The following is a 20,344-nucleotide window of genomic DNA, read 5'->3' as shown; positions in this document are numbered from 1 at the left end:
ATATGACGCCACTTCCGGGTTCCGCCCGGCCGCCCGCTGCTCCCCGCCTTTCCCGCCGTGCTCCGCGCCCCGCACTACATTTCCCAGCATGCTTTTCGCGCGGCCGCCGCTTGGCGGAGCGACGCTGAGCCGCGGGGTACGCCGGGAGGTGTATGCGTCACGGGGTCGGCCGCGGTGGGGCGGAGAGCCGGGGTGGGGTGCGGGCCAGAGCGAGCGGCCGGTGGCAGCGGAGCGGGCCGGGCGTCGAGGGGCTCTTCGGACCGGCGGGCGGACAGAGGGCCGGGCCGCCCGAGGGGCACGCAGCGACGGGAACGAAGCGAGGGGAGCGCCGCAAGCGCTCCGCAGCCACCATCGCCTCGTAGCGCGGCCCGGCAAGGTGCAGCCATGTCGGGGCTCCTGGGGAAGCTGTTCGGGGCCGGCGCCGGCGGGAAGGGCGCGGGAAAGGGCCCGTCTCCTCAGGAGGCCATCCAAAGGCTGCGGGATACGGAGGAGATGCTGAGCAAGAAGCAGGAGTTCCTGGAGAAGAAGATCGAGCAGGAGCTGGCGGCGGCACGCAAACACGGCACCAAGAACAAGCGCGGTGAGGGCGGGGTGCGGGGCTGCGGGCGGAGCCTCAGCTCTCGTCCTGCGTTGAGCCGCGGGACGGCCGTGTTGGGTGGGAGGGAGAACTTCTCGGAAGGAGCAGCGATGCGGTGGCGCGGCTGCCTGGGGTGGGGCAGCTACCGTGCGCGGAGGTGTTGAGAGCCGTGGGGATTTGGCAGTGAGGGTCGGTGGGTTGGGAGGCGTTTGGCTCGGTGATCGTTTTCCAGCCTTAATAGTTGTGTTCTGTGAGTCCGTGTGTTTGCCCGCGCCGCTACTCGCCTGTTGCACGGCCGTGGTGAACGCACCGCGTTCCGGGAGGCTGGTTGGGGTTGCGGTGTTGGCGTTGCCCTTCTGGGCGGTGTCAGAGCAGGAGGACGGAAGGCGACAGCAGTGTGATGCAGTAGGGCTGGGTCAGTGTGTGGCCGAACCTCCAGCCGGGCCACCTAACAGGTTCTTCCTGGAACTCCTTCCTGTTGTTCGGCCGGCGGTTGAGCCTTCTCTGCAGCTCCAGGGCTTCTCGGTGGTGGCACAGTGGAGCAGGGCTGTCTCTGGCCCCTCTGCTCCCAGGGTTGGTCCTTCTGAGGAGTTCTGTGAACTCCTCTGCCAGTTTCTCCATCCAATTGTAATGTATTGCAACGGACGTAATAAGACAGAGTTTCTTGTGGTGTTAGTTTGGTAGTGAGCTGGAAAGAAGAACTAAAACATGCATCCTTTGTAGTCATCTGCAGTTTCTGTATCCTCTTTCAGTGATCCCATGTAACTCGTATTTTCTCTATGTCTCCTTGCTTGCTGAGGTCCTCACCCTGTAGCACTTTAGGTTATCTGTCCCTACGGCTCTGCTCGTGCCCTGTTTTGTGCTGGAGGCACGGGAAGACAAGCTGCCCATTGAGTGCAGGATTTTGGGTCAGGTGAATCGAGGTCTCGAGTGGACCAGGATCCTGATGAGTAATTAAGGAGCTATGAAATTGAGAAGGGCTGGGGGTGGTGGTCTGGTGGAAAGTAAAATCCATTTTATTTTATTTATTTTTTTTTTTTTAAGAGGCTTTCTGGGCAACTTTATGCTTGGGCTGCTGGGAAGGGCAGCTGGTATCTGCTGGAGCAGCAGGGTGTTGTTCATCAACAGAATAGCACATGTTATGGTGCTGTGTTTATTTTTTTATATAGTTATGTAGGCTTGTCCCTCTCTGACAGAAATTGTCATTTGGTTGTTTAACAACAAAGTTATAAATGAGGGGGAAAATTAAAAAAAAAAAAAACAACACTTTTTTTTGTGTGTGAAATCTGTCTTTTTAATTGAGATGTTCTGATATAGTTGAAATATACTAAGCAAAACCACTTGAAAGCTAACTTATTAATGAATCCATTGGTTCAACTTTTAGAAATTGCAGTTCTGGAACTTCATACGTTCTCTTACTTCTGGTTGTTGCCCATGCACCAAGCATGTGTGGGTTTTAACAGCTTATGAACTTCTGCATGTACTTCTTGTCATCTGCATTTATGATACACAGGCTGTGCGGCCAGGCAGCTGCTTAGGAAATTCTGAAGTTCAAGTGAGTAACTAACTGGTGTGAGCACCCTGAGTGTGCCCTGTCCCTTGGCACGGTGGGCTTTCACTTTGTATTGGACTGTTTTTATCTGGCTGTGTAGTTGTGGCAGCTCAGCACTTGCTGAGCAGTCCTTAAAGGCTTCAGGATTGGTGTTTTAACAAGCAGCAGTTTTTGTCTTCACTCTGCTAATTGTCATTAGGCCACAGTACCCAGCAGCTCCTGGGAGTGGAGAAGGCAGCGCTGGGCAGCTCAGCCTTTCAGCAGCAAGCTGTGGAGAGCAGAGCTTACAGCTCCAGTATGCTCATGACATCTCTGTGGGCCAGGGGGATGGTGCTAGTGAATGCTGTGCTGTTTGGGAAGGAGCTGGGCTGTGCTTGTGCTTTATCTCCTGTAAACAGTCAATCTGTTCTTTTGGAAACTGTGTGAGTTTGGGTGTTTACCTTATTTTCTTCACGTACTTTTCAGTACTTTTGCTGTTGCTTATGAGTGAAGGACCTAATTCATGCAGTGAATTGAATCACCAGTAGTAGCGTGGCTTGGTTTGGGTCTCTTACAAGATGTAAATCTGTGCTGGAAGTAAGTCCTGCGTGAACACAGGAAGTGCGGCTGTGAGCGCAGTGGTCGGGTCAGGCACTCTGACTTCCCAGAACAAAGCAAACTGCTGACTCTGTCTGAGGGATGTGAAGTTCTGGCACTCCGTGTTTGGTTTCAGGATAGCTCAGGGTTATCTTAATCACTGCTTTTCCAGTTTTACTCCTTTCCCTGTGGCTGGCACCTACAGGGCTAGCTCACAAAACCGGGCTGCCAGGGAAACGGCACCTATAAGTGAAAGCAATGGCTTAGGTCTGGATCTCTGATCTCTTTGGTGTAACACTTCAGAATCTGTTCATTGTCTCTTCTAGTTATGTTTCAGTGTGAACGTTCCAGCAGGATGGGAAACCTGTGCTCAACCCACTTGGGCGCAGAGTAACTCAGTGCTGTTATGTTCCTGCCTATCAGAATCAGTGGGATGAGCAGAAAGCAAATACCAGGTTGACATGCAGGAGATGGATGCCTGATGGATTTCCTATTTGCTCTGATTTCTGTTGTTTTCTTTTACTCTAAGATGAAAGTTTGTTTCCATCACAGTAAAAGAACAAATTGCTGTTTTGTTGGGATTTTTTTTTGTTTTTTTTTGGCACTGGTGACTGAATGCAAAACGGATTCAAGAGCTCAGTTAAATTCCTGCTGTGTAATTCAGGCTTTTCCTGGAAAGAGGACACTCCTGTTTCCCATCCCACACCAGAAATAGGAAAGCAAATACACAAGCTGGGTGTAAGCTGAAGCCAGAAGTCCAGGTTTTCTGCCAACCTCTGTCTTTGGGCAGGTCTTGGTGCTGCCAGGTGAGTGGTTAGCAGGAACACAAACTCTTTGCCACCCTCCTCCACGCGCTGTCCCCAAAGGCTGCCCCAGGGGGCCAGGGCTCCTTTGTGCTGATGTTGGCATTAGTTGGGCACTGCGTGGGTTGGGTTGGGTGCTGCTTCAAGCAAAAGCTAACCCTTAAAAGAGAAATAAAACCAGTTTTCTGCTCTTGTCCACAGCAGTGCTGGAGCTGAGGCCGGCAGGAGGGGGTGGTGCTGCCTGCTGGTGGCTGGCAGGCGCTGTGCTGCAGTCTGGGTCTCCCAGCAAGGGGCCAGCTGGTTGTGAATTAAAAAATGGAAGCGTGGCTGCATGATGGCATGGAGGCCTTTGTGTAGGTGTTTAAGTGGTTTGAGTTATTGTGGTTGTCTGGAATTCAAGGAAAAGAAAGCTGTGCCCTCAGACCTGGGTGTGGGTGTAGGCTGCAGAGCCTCATGATCCTGTCTGTAAGGACCTGACTGCAAACCTGGTTTTGTTTTCAGAAATCCCAAGATGCTGACAAAAAGGTAGCAGCAGCCCTGTAGCAAACCCTATCCAGCCCTTGTCACACTGCAGCCTGCTGTGCCCCTGCATTCAGTCACAGGCTGCATTAAAATGCATCCTCCCCTTCCAGGTGCTTGCCTGCAGCCCCAGTGCCAAGGTGAGCACTGATGGAAGCCAAGTGCAAGGCAGAGTCCTTTGTCTTGCTCTGAGATTAATGAGTTGAGTGCTAAAACACCTGGCTCTGGAAAATGGTGCTAATTACTCTTTTTAAAAAACTTTAACAAGCTGCACACAAATGTAAGCAAAAAGCCTATAGTTCTGCCAGGTGCGTTTTGGTAACCGTGTTTGGCTGCAGTACATCCGTCCTGTGTTCCTTTTCTGCTTCATGCTCTGTCAGAGAGAGCACCTGGTATGTCTGCAGCCACCCAGCTTGTTTTAATTGCTTTTTCTATCCCATTGCATTAGATGCTGGACTCCAGTACCTGATGAAACCTCAGCTAAAGCCTGTGTAAGGGCTCCCAGTGCAGTTTACAACTGCAATTTGCAGCTCATGCAAAGTGCTGATTAGGTTTAAACCTCCTTTAGTTCCTCAGACTGTTCAGCTGACTGCCTGCTTGTTTCTGGCTGGCAGAATGCATTCAGAGCTGTGTTCCCGAGCTTCATGCTTGTTTCCCTCCGGTCTCCTTGCCAAGCCCTCCCAGCCCTTCAGCCACCTGCATGCCCCTCTCCAGCTGGTTCCCCTCCAGCAGCACTTGCTGGTCAGGGGAATCTCCCTGCTGCTGGAATGCCAACTGGGTTTTGCATTTGACTGTGGATGCCCCGTCCATCCCTGGAGGTGTTCAAGGCCAGGTTGGACGGGGCCCTGGGCAGCCTGGTCTGGTGTTAAATATGGAGGTTGGTGGCCCTGTGTGTGGCAGGGGGTTGGAGCTTCATGATCCTTGAGGTCCCTTCCAACCCTGGCCATTCTGTGATTGCAGGATGTGGAACTTGCTCTGACATGCCTACAGCAGTCCTCTACAGGAAGACACATGGTCTGTCTACGATGCTTCCCAGCATACAGGGCACTGTGATGTTCTCGACTTTAGCAGGACCTTGTAAGCAAAAGGGATCACTGCTGCTTCTAGAGAAATTGCAGTCCTTTCAGTCCTAAAATAATAGTAAAGTGGCTGTGCTTCATTGGTGAGCAGGATGTTAACTTAAAATACAGAAGGGAGTGGCAGCCTCACATTACTGTAGCCCCAGTGCTGGTTGGGACAAGGGTTTTTGCTTGCTTAGGTTGTTCTGTAGTTCTCCTTGCCATTCATGGTAGACCTGAATGAGAAGAGTTTCAGCCCCAATGAGCTTTTGTAGGGCTTGTGCACTGTGCTGCCTGTCCTGTAGAAATGAGTGGTGCCCCATGCAGGAGAGCTGCCCTGTGAGGCACACAGCAGGTGAGGAGGTAGTGCTGTTGCAGACTGTCCTGGCAGAGCATGGCTTTACAGAGAGGTGAAGGCTTGACTCAGGAGTGCTGAGCTGCTCACGGCGATGTGGCTGCATCCCATATGAGGAACCTGGGGCACTGTGACCTTGCTATTGGGAAGTGAAGCACCCACATTAACCTCCCACTGGGAAATGCAGCAGGCAGGTGGAGGTGACCATTGGTGAAGCTCTGTGCCTGGCTGGGACAGAGGCAACGACGGTTCTGCCCATAACACCCTTGTACTTGGAAATCCAGTTGCGAGGAGCCTGCTGTGGCTTCCTACATGATCATCATTTAAATGAAGCCTTTCCAGTACTCATTTTATAGGGGCTTATATAACTGTGGCCTAATTATTCTGACAGTTGTTGCTTTGCGTTTTAACTCTCAGCTGGTTGGCAGTCAGCTGTGGCATATTGGATTGGGGTTGTCCAAATAAGCAGAGTTCTTCACACTGGAACTTAGGTATTTATCCTTGTGTGCAGCAAACAAAAACTCAGAACCCAGTTTCACAGCTGCTGCTGCCTTCATGCTGAGTTTTTGCACCAGTCTGTGCTCCTGCAGTGACCCATTGCCATGGATTGGAAGAAGAGCTCTGGGGAGGCCTTTAAGTGGCCATCCAGTACCTAAAGGGGCCATATAGGAAAGGTGGAGAGGGTCCTTTATCAAGGGGTATAGGGATTGGACAAGGAGAAATGGCTGTGAACTAAGGGAGGGGAGATTTAGGTAAGAAGGAAATTCTTCATTATACATGTGGAAAAACTGCTGGCATATAGTTTAGGAAAACCAACTTCCAACTCTTGAGGGATTTAGTCATCAAAATCCCCTGGGAATCTGTCCTCAAGGATGCGGGAGCTGGCAGATTTTTAGGGAAGCACAAGCGCTCTCCATCCTCAGGTGAAGGAAGTCAGGAAAGGAAGGCAAGAGACTGGCATGGCTGAACTGGGACCTGCTGGTTGAACTGGAGAGCGAGAAAAATCAACAGGCAGTGGGAGTAGGAACAGATGACCTGGAGAAGTGTGGGGATACTGCTGGGTTGTGTAGGGATGGGGTCTAGAAGGCCAGGGTCCAGCTGGAACTGGACTTAGCAAGGGTGCAAAGAAGTGTGAGAAAGGCTTCTGTAGGTACAATCAGAACAGGAAAGTCCAGGAGGATGTGCCCTCCTGCCTCCAGTGAGCAATACAGGCAGGTACTAACAGTGGACAAGGAGAAGGCTGAGGTACTTAACCATTTTTTTTTACCTCATCTTCACTAGAGACTGCTCTACCCACAGCCCTCGGCTGGGTGGCTTGGAAGGTAGGAGCTGAGGGAGCAGTGCCTCTCCCACCGTAAGTGAAGATTGGGTTTGTGACTGCCTGAGGAACCTGAACATCCGTAAGTGTATGGGTTCTGATGAGATGCATCCCGGAGTCATGAGGGAATTGGCTGATGCAGCCAAAGCCACTCTTGATATTTGAAAAGTCCTGGCAGTCAGGTGAAGTGAATGGGGAAAAAAAAAAAAGGTGGTGTTGCACCCATTTTTAAGAAGGGTAGAAAGTTTGACCCAGAGAACTTAGGGACCTGTCAGCCTCAGCTCTGTGCTGGGGAGGATCGTGGAGCAGAGCCTCCTGGAAGCTGTGTGTACATGGAGTACGTGGCTGCAGCAAGAGCAGGTTCTGCCTGACCAATCTTATTGCTTTTTATGATGGCATAACTGTGTCAGTGGATGAGGGAAGAGCCGCTGATGTCACCTGTTTGGATTTCAGTAAGGCCTTTGACACAGTCCCACACAACATCCTTCTCTCCAAGTTGGAAATACCTGGATTTGGTGGGTGCACTGTTAGATGATAAGGAACTGGCTGTAGCCAGAGAGTGGCGGTCGGTGGCTTCATGTCTGCATGGAGATCAGTGACAAGTGGTGTCCCTCAGGGGTCCTGGGCCCAGTGCTCCAATTGACAGTGGGATTGAGTGCACCCTTCCCACACAGACAGTTCTGTGATGCTGGAGGTGCCCCATCCATGGAGGTGCCCAGGGCCAGGTTGGATGGGGCTTTGGGCATCCTCACCTGGCGGACAGGGTGTGCTTAAAGGTCCCTGCAACTCAGTCTGTTCTGTGACTCCACGACTTGGGAGGGCTGCAGTAATGATCTGTGTTGCTAACCCTGGCTTCTGGAGCTGATCGCTGCTTTGTCTTCAGAATGTAATTAAGTTCTGGCCTCCAGAGGTGTACTGCAGCACTGCCAGTTAAGTGTTTACAGGCTGAGGCATTGTAGAAAGTATGGTTCAGCTTATTCGCTTTATACTTTTGGGTTTCCAAAGGCTTGTGGGTTTTAACTTTTTCCTCTTTCAGCCATATTAGCGTTGGAATCTGATTTCTCATGGGGGGGAAAAAAAGAAAGTTTTCACATTTCAAAACAGCATAACTTCACCAGATGAGATGCTAACAGGAACGCCAGATATTAAGACAGGCTCAGTAAAATCTGACAGCACTGTAATAATAACTGCACAAAGCTGGGAAATGAATGAGATTGCCCTGTTGGTAATGTGCTTCATTCCCCAGGAAGAGCAGGTCTCTAAGTGGGCTGCTTGGGGACAGCATCTCCTGAGTTCATTTGCAGAAATACTGCTTAAACACAGAGATGATTTTTTTTCTGTCAGAAAAGATCATTCCTAGATGTTAAGAAGGTTCTGAGATGCTTAAGAGCAGCTTCTGTTCACAGAGTAATAGAACCACATGGGTTGGAAGGGACCTCAAGAGAGCATCGAGTCCAATCCCTGCTAAAGCAGTTCCCTACAATAGGTCTCACAGGTTGGTGTCTGGCTGGGGCTTGAATATCTCCATAGACAGAGACTCCCCAACCTCTCTGGACAGCTGCAGTGCTTCATCACCCTGAAGAGCTGGAAAAGGTAAAGCTGCACCTCTCCCTGATGCATTTTTTGGCAGAGGGATTCAGAGGAAGAGGATGGGTTTCTCCCTGGAATTCCCTCTAACAAAGCATCCTTCAGCAGGTGCAGAATGAAGAAGAAAAGCCACAAAGATGTTGGTAGGCCTTGAGAATCCTAAAGGGCCCTTCAGGAAGCATGCTTTATTTCATCCGAAAACCTTCAATGTTTGTTGAACTTTGAATAATCTCTTCTTTGAGTGTGTATAAATATCAAATCGGGATGTGGAAAAGATGCAGGTTATTAACGGCAGCATTTCTGGGGCAGGTTGAAAGAGTGGGGGAGAATAACTTACTCCGGAGGCATTAGGGGGAAAGAAGACATAACTGTCCTGGAGCTTATCTTCGTGTGGGTTGTTGATCAGAGCAGTGATGTCTTAGCATTCAAGGGGCAAGGGAACCACGTTCTGTTTGCTGCAGAGGAGGAGGTGAGTTGCTGCCAGGTCTGGGCTCCAGAGTGTGGTATATTTCACTCTGTAATGCCAAACCTGAGCGTGTCTCAGGAACATGTGACACTGCAGTCATGGGTTCTGACCTTCGGAAATGCACTTTCAACACTGGTGACTCACAGGCAATAAGGAAGTGTGGTGGGGCTGCTGGGACGTGGGGACAGCAGTGCCACCATGCAGCCAGGTGTGTGCTGATGGCAGAGGGCTGTGAGCAGTGCTGGTGGGAGTCACGCAGTTCAGAGCATGCATTGCTGTCACACACAGATGCTTTTTCCTTTGTTGTTTTTTTCCCCCCCTTGCTTAGTTGTAGATTTGTAAACCAGGGGTCCTTATCATTTGGTTTAATCTCCAGCAGAATGGACTGAATGTTCTTGCAATACTTTCTTCAGAAGGAGGTTGTAATCTTGTTGTTTCAAATACAGAGAGGATGGAAACTTTTCATTCTCTGCCTGGATTTAGATACTTCATGAAAGTAGTTTTAAGCAGGCACTTAATCTCTGAGCTGGAAAAAAACTGAAAAAAGCTGCCTGCCTTTTGAGGAGAGGGTTTGGGAGCTCTGTTAATGCTTAGCAGACAGGCACAGAAGGATGAGTGGAGAGAAAAGGCTGAGCTTGGGTAAAATGCTCCTGCAAAGAGAGGGATGGAGGCTGCTGGCAGCTCTGTGAATGCTGTGGGAGATGTTTACCCCATTACCAGGGACTGGATGTGATAATGGCTGCAGACTTCCAGCATGAAGTAACTTTAGGCCTGGGTTTATCCTCCAGACATCACAGGTCTCAGGGGGTGGCCCTGAGAGGAAAAGCAATCATGCTTTGCCCTCTGTTAGCCATGGAGGCGGTATGGATTTATATTGAGCCACACTTCACTGCTTCCTTCTCCCATCCACTGTCACACCACAAAGCTTAAAATCCTGGCTATCTTCTTGGACCTCTGACACTTGGGGCTGTGCAGTCACCTCGGCTAAGGAGGCAGCTCAGGAACAAATGGGCAGCCAGTTAGCCATGTGTACTGGCTCACTGGGCATGCTTGTTTCTTCCTCTGCAATCCCTTGTGCAAGGTCTGCTTGGCAGCATTGCCCAAAGCCTTCATGTTTCTCCTCTTGTAGGGAAATCTTACTGGTGTGCTGGGCAAGCCCTGTGAAGGTCAGGAAAGCACCAAGACAGAATTCCCAGGCAGAAGTGTGCAAGGTGAGGATGCATTCCAGCTGTAACATCTGGAGCAGTGGTTCTGGAAATACCCCAAAAGGTTTTGGAAATGTCCAGGAAAGATCTGACCTCTGGTACCTACACAGAGGATTCTGAGCTGGTGGCTTCTGTCAGCCCCGGTGGTCTGAGCCCTCCCTGGGTACATGCAGCAGGTTTGAAGAGTCCAGGTGCAGCTGGTGCCTTGCTGCTGGGTTAGGTTTGAACCATCGAGAGCATTCAGCTAGGCAGTAGCTTTCTGGGGAGCAAACTCCAGCACGGGTGTATTTATTCAAGGTTAAACTTGGAGGTAGGGAAGAACTGTGTAAGGCTGTGGCAGGATCTGTCTCTATTGGATTTCTGCCTGCCTTTCTGTCTGTAGCACTGGGGGTTTTGCTTGAAGTTAGCTTCTTGGAGTTCTCTGGGGATACTGCAGGCAGTGTCTGCTCGTTCTCAACAGCTGCAAAGCTACAGCAAGCAAAGAGCAAATTGCTTCTTATGCTTAGCGGAGCCTCTAGTTTATCCAATTTCAAGGACAGCAAGGGTGGTGATTAGGTTTTCTGCTGAAGCAGGTGCCAGGAAGATGGAATCACATTTTCAGAAGCAGCAAAATTAATGATGTATCTCTTGTTCCCGGTCAGGTGTGCAGTGCAACGTGTGGGATGGTGACCCAGCGTTGGGCAGTGAGCAGGCATTTCATGTGCACGTGTGAGAGGAGTTCCTGGGCTCACAGCTGCCTCTGTGAAAGCGTGGCTTAATTTCAGCACAGCTCCCAAATGCTTTCCCCCTGCTGGAGGAACCGGTCTGCCTGCCTTCCCCAAACACAGACTTGTTTCTGCTACCACAGCCTGTGGTTGCACATAGGTGGAAAAGTGTCTCGAGTTCATTGTTTTTTCTGTATATCAATCTATGCTTTTCTACTCTTGCTACTTAAAAGCATTAGTTGAATAAGATTGCTGAGGGCATAAATATCCCTTTAACTGCTTGCCCAGTGCATGAACCGGCAGTACTAATTTGCAGCAGGGTTGGTGGTGTTTAATGAAATCATTGACACGTTCAGTCAGATGTTTCTCACTGAATGCAGTGCCGTGTGGCAAAAATTGTATCTTTATTCTCCTGCTACCTTCTGATCACTGTGAGCGTTTTCTCGTACTGAAGTGCTGCATACATCTATATTTTGGGGCAGGTTTTAGACTGATGACAGCTCTGTTAACAGTTCTTCATGTCCAGGTTGAAATATCTTTAACAATTGCATAAAGTTCTTCCAGACTCTCTGCAGTTTCAGAGAAGAAAGTGGAACTATTTGGCAGACTGTGGTGTTTTGTCAGGCAGTAAGTCTGGGTGAGGCAGCTGGAACGTGGGCATTTCCCCTTCTCACTTGAGAACATTGATTACTCAGGGGGAGAAGTGGCTGAACGCCGTGACACCGGCTCCTCATCAGCTGTACACAAACTGATATTCTAGGGCTGTGAAAATGAAGGGAGAAATGCCTTTTAATATATCAAGAAGTCTGAGTTTATAAGAAGCCTGTAATATTAAACTTACTTTTGGACGTGTTTCTAGATTGAAGTAATGGAAGCAGCCAGTCTGGCTGGATAGCAGTTTGCTCTCTGATCACTTTGATCCTCCTCGGTGCAGGTTGGGTCTGAAGTCCCATCCACAGCTACTTTTCCTGTGATGATCGAATATTTCTGCTATGGTGGGGTTTGCTTTGATTCATTAAGTGAAGATTATCTTAAGCATTGATCTTCTGTTTTTTTTTTTAATAGTGGATTCAAAGTCTACTAACTGGCTTTGCTTCTCTCATCAGCTCAGCTCATCTATTTAGCAGGTGGAAAGGGTGAGCTGTCGGTTGTGGGTCAGCAGTTGCTGTCTCTTCAAGTACAACCTGTGAGAGGTTTAAAGAGAATAAAAAGACAAGCAAAATCTCTTCCCTTCTAGAGCAGCAGTGATTTGAAGAAGTACTGCTGTTTTTTCTATACAAAGAGGAATAATTCAAGAACAAGTTTACGTGCCCAAAGCCTTGCTGTTTTTAGGAGAAGAAATACCCAGTGCTAACGCTTACTCGGTGCAAAGGCATGCGTTCTCCTAAGAAATACACAGCACATAAAGTGAGGGAAATGACTCTCAGTCCGTATTTCTTTCTGAATGTATCGGGCACTTCACAGAAGCTGCTGCGAGGTGCTGCTCCAGTGATCCTGTAACCTTACACAGCTTTTTTGTTTGTTTTGTTTTATTCTAAGGTAAGGAAGTTGGCACGCATGGAAAACCCAGGTCAGCTCCTGCCAGTAAAATGTGCTGCCAGGCTGTCTGGCAGCAGGCTGAGGGTGGGAGTGCAGTGAGCCTGCCTGGGGCAACGCTCAGAGCAGAATCAATGGTGGCGGGTCCTGCAGGAGCAGTTCCACGGCCATTATGGGTGTGAAATTACAGCGCCTGCTGATGTCCCTGCTACCTTGGAAGTAATAAAGGTGTAATTAAAGGTGCCTCCTGTTCCATGACTGCTAAACACAACAGCTGTCCTCAGGAAGAGCAGAGATGGGCTGTATTACACTCGGACTTCAGAGGCACACCCATTCCTTGCTCACGTGTGAAATACTGCAATATTGGAAGATGCATCAGTGGCCAGCTGCCTCTCCTTCAGATTTATTTCAAGTTCTGGAAATTGATTTTGTGGATAGAAAAGATTTAATGCAGCTTCTTACAGAATAAGCTTTCATTGCTCTGACTTTATTGAAAATGTAATAAAAATGTGTAACTTGGGCAGTATGGTGGAATTCAGTGGGTATTTATGCAGATAGTAAAGACTGCTTTGCAAGGTAAAGGCAGCAGAACCACTGTCTGTTTTCAATCAAATCTTAAATAGGAGAGCAGAGGGGACCCATCAGGTACCACTGCCCTGTGAAGTGTGACAGCAGCATGTACGTTTGCAGCCCACTGTTTGCAATGGCAAAGGCTGTTCCTGGTGCGTTTCCGGTAGAGTTTGGAGGCTCTCCTCCATGCATGGGCTGTTCTGTAAGGCTGTACAGCTTTCCTGCTGGCCCCAGGGGTGCCCATGCTCTGGAATTTGCTTCAGAACTCTGTGCTGGGGGTGATGTGTTCTTCCTGAAACCTGAGAATGGAGAAATCAGCCCTAGGAGGGAGTTGGGAACCAACTGATCTGTGACAAGCTTGAAAACAAATGTGACCTAAAAAAAAAAAAATAATAATAATAATAATCAGCTTAATAAGATCTTCTTGCTTCAGATACAGACTTTACATTGAGATAATAAAGCAAGGGGACAGATGGCAATAGATTGCAGGAAATTGTGATTGTCTCAATTGAGCCACTAAGTACTTTGTTGTCTGTTCCTTGGTGCTTTTTAGTTGCAGGAAACCTCAGTCTGTTCTGAAAGCTTTTCTTCACTGCAGAAACCCATGTTTTACTTTGATGCTCATTGCTCTGCACTGGATATCCATCCCAACGTGCCCAGGCACAGAAGCACTGTGCATATCCTGCATCTCTTGCTGGTCTGTGCTCCCTTCAGGCAGCTGAAATATAAATGATACTGACAGCTTTTTTTCTTTGTAAGATAACTTTACCTATCCTTAATTAAACAATGAGGGCTAAGCTGACCAGACCAAATGTACCAGAAATTAGTGACTGCTTTTCACTCTGTGCTTGGCATCAAACTGGAATGTTCCACATGATATCTGTGTTGTGTCTAATTCTGAAGAGAGAATGCTGGCCTTTGTGTGACATGAAAATTCAGTCCTGTTCCTGCTTGTGCCAAATGAAAGCTGCTGGGGCTGTGAAGTTGGCCCCAGAATAGAGGGGGGGTTACCTCATTGGGGTGGGAGGCACTGAAGTGCCTTAGGTTTGGCATTGGGCTTGTGCTGGAGAAGTTGGGGGGACCTTTGTTTGTCCTTCTGGTCACATCTGCTAAATCAGCCCTTGGGCCTCGCAGGGTGCTTGGCAACTTCAGCCACAAAGTGGCTCTCTGTTCAGTATTGCTGTTCCAGTACATTGGAGGAATTAGAAATTAATCATGGCTGCTTAGAGGACTGAAGGGATGCGTTCCTCTTCACGATGCTGGGATGTTATCTTGAGGGCTTCTCAAGATGGCATCTGACAACACACGAGGTGTCTGCCAGCTTTGCCTACAGACTTAATCCTCTTTCAAGAGCTGAGGTATTTTGCTGCTGTTGCAGTGATATGCTCACCATGTTACAGCTGTTGTTGCTTTAAAAGAGGATACAGGGGAGTTGTCTGCTGGCAGGATTTCCTCCTCCTTGCTTCCCCAGCTCTCCAAAATCTGCTAGGGAATCACAACAGGGACAGGGAGGGATTTGGAAGGGCACTGTGAAGATATGAAGCTTGTGTTGCCACCGCTCCTCGTGCATGGCGCTGGTCTGGAGCTCAGCGAGCACGGGGACACCAACCTCAGCCGTAGGGTTTGGGTTGGGGCGCTGCTGTGTGGGGCTGGAAGTTGGACTTAGTGACCCTTGTGGGTCCCATCCAGCTTGGGATACTCTGTGATTCCATGCCTGTAAGTTGAGCATTTAAACAAGATGGACGTGTTATGTGGCCAAGCCCATCACACAGTGGGCAAGAAGTCTGTTTGTGTCAGAAGCAGAAGTGCCGTGGAGGAAGTTGTAGTGGTATGCTTCACTTGATGTTGCACTTGGTTGTTGCTCATCAGACAGTGGTGCTCCATGCTTGGTAACGCTTTGCCCACAGTGCTGCTCCTACTGAACCTTTACCTACTTAAAGGCAGAATTACTGGTAAGTCCAGCTTGCCTGCATTATGTTTCAGAAGGGAGCTTGCACCAGGCTGCAGTGTGGGCAGCATCTTGTAGCGAGAGTAACATGAAACGTGCACAGTGTTTGTTTACATACGTATACATCACAGCATCCAGCAGCAGAACAAAGAGCTTTGTCTCACTTCCTGCATGACTGAGTTTCTACTGCCAGCAGCTGCACAGCAGCACCAGAACCTCAACTGACGCTCACTGCGCCATACTGGGATGTACAGGGAGGAACAAAGATGTTTCTGAGTGCATCAGCTTGTGTATTGAAGCGTGCTGTTTGCAGCAGCCAGGTCTCTGTGCTGTGGCTTGTTACAGCTGGCTGAGCTGCCAGTCCTTCATTCTCATCTTAACCTACATCCTTCTGGCAGCTGCAGATGGTCAGTGCTTACTTGGCCACCTTTAAGCAAGTAGGCAACCATAAGACAAACAAACAATACAGTGTGCTGAATGTTGCTGTGTACTGAGTGGCGTTTGGTACAGAACAGTGGCTGGCTGCATCACAAATCTCACATATCCTACTTTTCTTTCCTTTGCTCAGCTGCTCTTCAGGCCCTAAAGCGTAAGAAGAGGTACGAGAAGCAGCTTGCCCAGATAGATGGCACGTTGTCCACAATTGAATTTCAGAGGGAAGCCCTGGAGAATGCCAACACCAACACTGAAGTGCTTAAGAATATGGGCTTTGCTGCTAAGGCTATGAAAGCTGCTCATGACAACATGTAAGTTATTCCTCTCTGTCTCCTTCTGTAAGACCCTTACTTTGACATTTGTTTGATATGCTAAATACCATGTATTTTATAACAAGTAATAGAGCCAGTGTAGTAAAATCTTCTTTTTAAAAGTCTATAACTTAAATACAAATAAAACATGAGGTATATGTGGGTAATTGCCAAGATATGAAGGATGAATGCTTTCTCAATCTGGCATTGTTTCACACAACATGAAGCCACTTGTAGCATGTGTGCAGTCTTTGCCCAGCAGAAGTTTGCCACCAGTTGGGTGTAAAGCAGATAGGAGGGCATGCTACCTATGGATCTGCCTGCAAACAGCAAGTTTCCAGCCTCAAAGCGAGGGTTAAACTTCTTTCTTTGCTGTGGAGTTTGTGTATGTAGCAATAATGAAAGCATTATGGGAATTCTGTACTTCTTCCAAAAGCAAATATTGTAGGCGTAATGTAATAATGCTGGAACAGGGAACAGAGTAAATGATTATTAATATCAAAAATACAAACCAGAACCTTTCCAGATGAGCTCTCTGTGTGTAACTGCTGTGAGCTAAGCTTTTGGGAAGTGAAACAAGAAATTATGCATAACTTTATTGAGACCGGGGATTGAGGTGTAGAGGGATAAAACTTAGATGTGCATACAAAGTATTTTTTTCAGAAATAACCTTGTAAAATGTCACCGTAGCGTGGCAGTATTACAGAAGAAAAAAAAATACAGTCTTAAGCTCTGCTTGGGGAAGTGCCTGATTGACCTCCTCTTTTCTTTGTTTTATAGGGATATCGATAAAGTAGATGAATTAATGCAGGACATTGCGGAGCAGCAAGAGCTGGCAGATGAGATCTCAACAGCCATCTCGAAGCCAGTAGGATTTGGGGAAGAATTTGATGAGGTACACTTTGAATTTTTCCTCTGTTTAAATGAAACCTTTCTTTAAGATCTACGTGTTTCTAGGAATAGCAGCAGAATTGTAGATCTCTCCTTGCTATTTCTGCCAGTGCATACAGCAGCTGTGAACCTGACTTTATGCTGAGGATGGTCTGGATGGATCAGATAATATTTGGACTTACATGTCTTTGCTGTCTCCTCCAAGAGAGGAATATGGGAATTCACATGAAGATTCAGGTTCTTTATCTCCTCAGTTTGTGCTGATCCTTTGCACTTAGGCTATTCTGCAATAATATGGCTGGCTGAATCTGTTTGATAGTAAATATGATCTAAAAGTTTGTTCTTATTTCTTCTTCTCCCTTTATAAAACTAGGATGAACTCATGGCAGAACTAGAGGAACTAGAACAAGAAGAATTAGACAAAAACTTGCTGGAAATAAGTGGTCCTGAAACAGTACCACTACCAAATGTGCCCTCAATATCAATACCATCAAAGCCAGGTAAGTGTGGATCAGAAACATCTGGGGTTCTCACAGTGCACCCTCCATTAATTTCCAGTTCCCCCAATTAGAGAATTCTAGCTGCAGGCAGCACAGACATGTCACATGAAATGGCTTCATGAGTTCCAAGTTACATCTAGTGCCACTTATCCAAGGAGCTAACCTGCCTTTCATAAGAACTGTGAAAGCTAATAACAATCACAGGAACAGTTATTGTCTGTTGCAGCACTTACAGTTTAACTTTGGTGGGAATGATGCTCAAGGTAGAGTGGAGATGTGGAAGAAGGAAGCCAGCAGCACCTCCTGCTGGTTGCTGCTGATGCATCAGGGAAGTCATCCTGACCTGCAGCCTGTGGGTATAAAAGAAAGGCAGCTGAGTTGCGAGCTCGTTAGCTCTTGGAATTTGCTTTAGATACCCACACTGAACCATACTTCCTTGGTACTGCTTTATTTAAATTTGATACCTGTTCTTCTGGCTCTTAGAAGGACTTAACCTGTTTATCCTCAGTCCCCTGTTTGGGGTCCACTGTTTTCTCCTTAGAGTCTGTGGTTTGCACGTGCTCAAGCCAGGCAGTAGCAGGCTTGTAGTCATGCCAGTTTTACAGCACCTGTATCCAGCAAAAACCAGTGTAATGATGTAACATGAAGAGTGGCCAAGAAGTGTTAGCATTTACATAGACAGTTCAAAGCTGCTTTTCTAGCAGCACTAATTGCTTCTGTGAACTAGAAGTGATACCTCATGAAATCTAATTGATTTGGAATACCTTTGACGTGCATTAACAGGGTGTGAAGTTTTGCTGTCTGTTTTGCTGAATTTGTCATAAGGTATTCCAAGGAGGTTGTAGACTTTGCAGCTCTTTCTGTGTGCTTTCTTGGAGGGAAAAGAGGTCCAAAAAGCTTGAGGGTGGGAATGTTCCCAACTGCTTGTCAGTATATCTGTAATTATCTTGCGGCTTCTGGAACAATTGAAGGCCTGGGAAGCAACACACGATGCCAAACAACAAGGTTCTGCTTCAGGTGGCTTGTTGGGAAGTTTTCTTCTTGTGTGCTGTTTTCCTTTTAGATGTAACTGATATTGCATTGGTTTCTAGTTCTGTTTCGCAAGGCAGAATGGCTGACAAGTGTTGATGAGAGAGCAGCGAGTTGCATGAAGGTATCTTGAATCAGTGCCTTCATCCAAATTCAATTCAGCAGCAGGAGAAATTGTTTTTGGATAAATCTGGGCATTGTCTTTTTAACGTGTAGCTGTTTCATGAAGTTTGTTATCATTAAAATGTACCAACCTGAAACTAAAGATACCTTTTGCCATGTAGTAGGATTGAAAGTACTTCGGGTCATTACTAACCAGACTTCAGTGGCATTGCTTTACCTGACAGCTCAGGTGCATGCTTTGTGCCTGCTGTGGTACAGCTGACTCCATTCCCTCCTTTTTATTCATTGGATGGAAAGTGATCGTGAGCTTTCCTGACTTTCCAGTTCTCAGGAGCTGCCTGGATTTTGAAGTAATCAGTCCAAATGAGAAGGGTGTTTGTTGCCTGCCAGCTGTACTGATGTCTGGAGGGATTCAGGCAAAAGCTGATTCTGTTTAGCTGAGACTGGATAAGCTTAATTTAGAAAAAGGAATTCCAAACTTGTACAAGCAGTAGGTTTTGAGTTTGACTTAAAGCTAACTCTGTTCCCTTTTACATGAATGTGTCATTAAATGACACAAGCTGTTGGGAGCATGAATTATTTCACTCTTTTTTTCCCTTTTAGAAACAGGACAATTCTGGAGCTAGAATACTATCTGAGGAAGAACTTTTCCCCTTCCCCTTTTTTTTTCCGAAGAAGTTGCTGTAGCAATTCTGGGTTGAAATGTTTTGCTTTTTGTTAATGCTCCTCATTCCAGAAATTGGACTTAACTGTACTAGAACAAACAAAAATTGTTTGCTCCCCTGGAGCAAACTGCAGGGCAACGTGTGCAGGCTGCTGCTTCACATCTGCACGTGTGATCATGGCAAGAGGGGATGCAGCACCTGGCTTGTTAGCTCCTCAGCCCCTGAAAGAGCATAACAGACACAAGAGTTGGAAGTCTCCCACTTCTGTACTTAGCTAGACCAAAACCTGGTTCCCTCTGTGTGTTGTTGCAGTTTGAGGACTTACTGATGCAGTAAGGAATTTATTTGTGAGACTGGAGACAAGCTGCTGTGAGAAACTGAGCCCTGCTGGGAGGGACTGAAGCTGAAGGCTCAGGGTGTCCTGCTGTAGGTGTGGTGCTTATGGCAAACAGCAGATACACTGGTGTACACACGCTTTCATTCGTGTTTGCAGTTTTCCTATGAATTTGCTCACTTTAAGTGGTGTCTTCTGAAAATCCACCATGGACTAATCTTTGTGGAGGTACCTTTGGTTCAGCTGAAGAAGGCCTGGTGTAACATTTCACACGCCCTCAACTAGCATGTGGTGCCTCCCTTACTGGTTAGGTTGATGGCATGGAGGCTGCTCTTCTGGAGTGGTTGCAGGGTTCTGCCAAGATCCCCATTTGTAACTCACTGATCTTCTTTTAATATTTTGCAGCCAAGAAGAAAGAGGAAGAAGAGGATGATGACATGAAAGAGCTGGAAGCTTGGGCAGGAAACATGTAACCACAGCAGTAATTGGCTGGAAAAAGACTTTGATTACCTGTTCTGGGTGCAAATATATTGTGTTGAGGAGAAAGCATAAGTAAAATGTCTTTATCTTTAATTTTAACCTGAAGCAGTGGGAACTGTGTTGCTGTTTTCTGCATAGCGTGGTCTGCACAAAGGAAAGAGAGGGGAGCAGAGGGAATTGCCTGCAGTTTGTACGGTTGAGTTTCTGTAAAAAAGGTATTTGCAAGATTAAACATTCAGCTTTTGGACTGTGCTAATGCCACTGCTGGATCTTCATCTTCAAACGTTTGGGCGTATTGAATTGAAATGAGCCGAAAAGCACTCTGTAATTTTAAGTCAGTTTAAGTGTGTTTAGAAGTCTTGTAAGGCATTTAAAAAAAAAAAAGGAAAAGTGGTAAAGCCACCATCGGCTTCTTATTGTGTTTAGGTGCAGGAATACTTTAGGTTTTTAGTTCTTTGCAAGTTATATTTATATCCCTTGACTGATGTGTGGCCAGCCTTGTGTCTGTCACTGCAACAACGTAGTCTCTGTTCCCATTTTAATTGGTGATCATGATCTGCAATTGACAAATGCTATCTTGGAAGTAGGGAAGGTTTAAATTTCAGTTGTACATTTTTCTACATAGCACTACAATGTTTATTGCTTTTTGTGATAATTGATAACCCATTCAGATACATGCACACAATTATTTTAATTAAGAAACTACTATGGATTGCACTGTATTAAATATCTTGATTAATTTTCATCTGTGACTACTGTCATCAGTTCCTTATGATGCTTTAGCAGTCTTCAAAGCTAGTTG

At 47.2% G+C, this 20,344-nt stretch overlaps 1 protein-coding gene across 1 annotated transcript; it reads left to right on the top strand.

The window, feature by feature from the left end:
- Nucleotides 1–305: 305 nt before the first annotated feature.
- Nucleotides 306–20,287, top strand: CHMP4B (charged multivesicular body protein 4B). Its single transcript, XM_042891700.1, has 5 exons — nucleotides 306–580; nucleotides 15,343–15,520; nucleotides 16,301–16,415; nucleotides 16,785–16,911; nucleotides 19,468–20,287. Exons 1-5 carry the CDS (start codon nucleotides 385–387, stop codon nucleotides 19,533–19,535), a joined length of 684 nt encoding a protein of 227 aa, XP_042747634.1. The 5' UTR covers nucleotides 306–384; the 3' UTR covers nucleotides 19,536–20,287.
- The last annotated feature ends 57 nt before the right edge of the window (nucleotides 20,288–20,344 follow it).

This window comes from Lagopus leucura, unplaced genomic scaffold, assembly GCF_019238085.1.
Source record: "Lagopus leucura isolate 7727_CA_CO unplaced genomic scaffold, USGS_WTPT01 131-2_obj-0_obj, whole genome shotgun sequence".
Taxonomy (NCBI): Eukaryota; Metazoa; Chordata; class Aves; order Galliformes; family Phasianidae; genus Lagopus; species Lagopus leucura.
The sequence above is the reverse complement of the archived record's forward strand: the minus strand, read 5'-3'. Positions and strand labels throughout refer to the sequence as shown.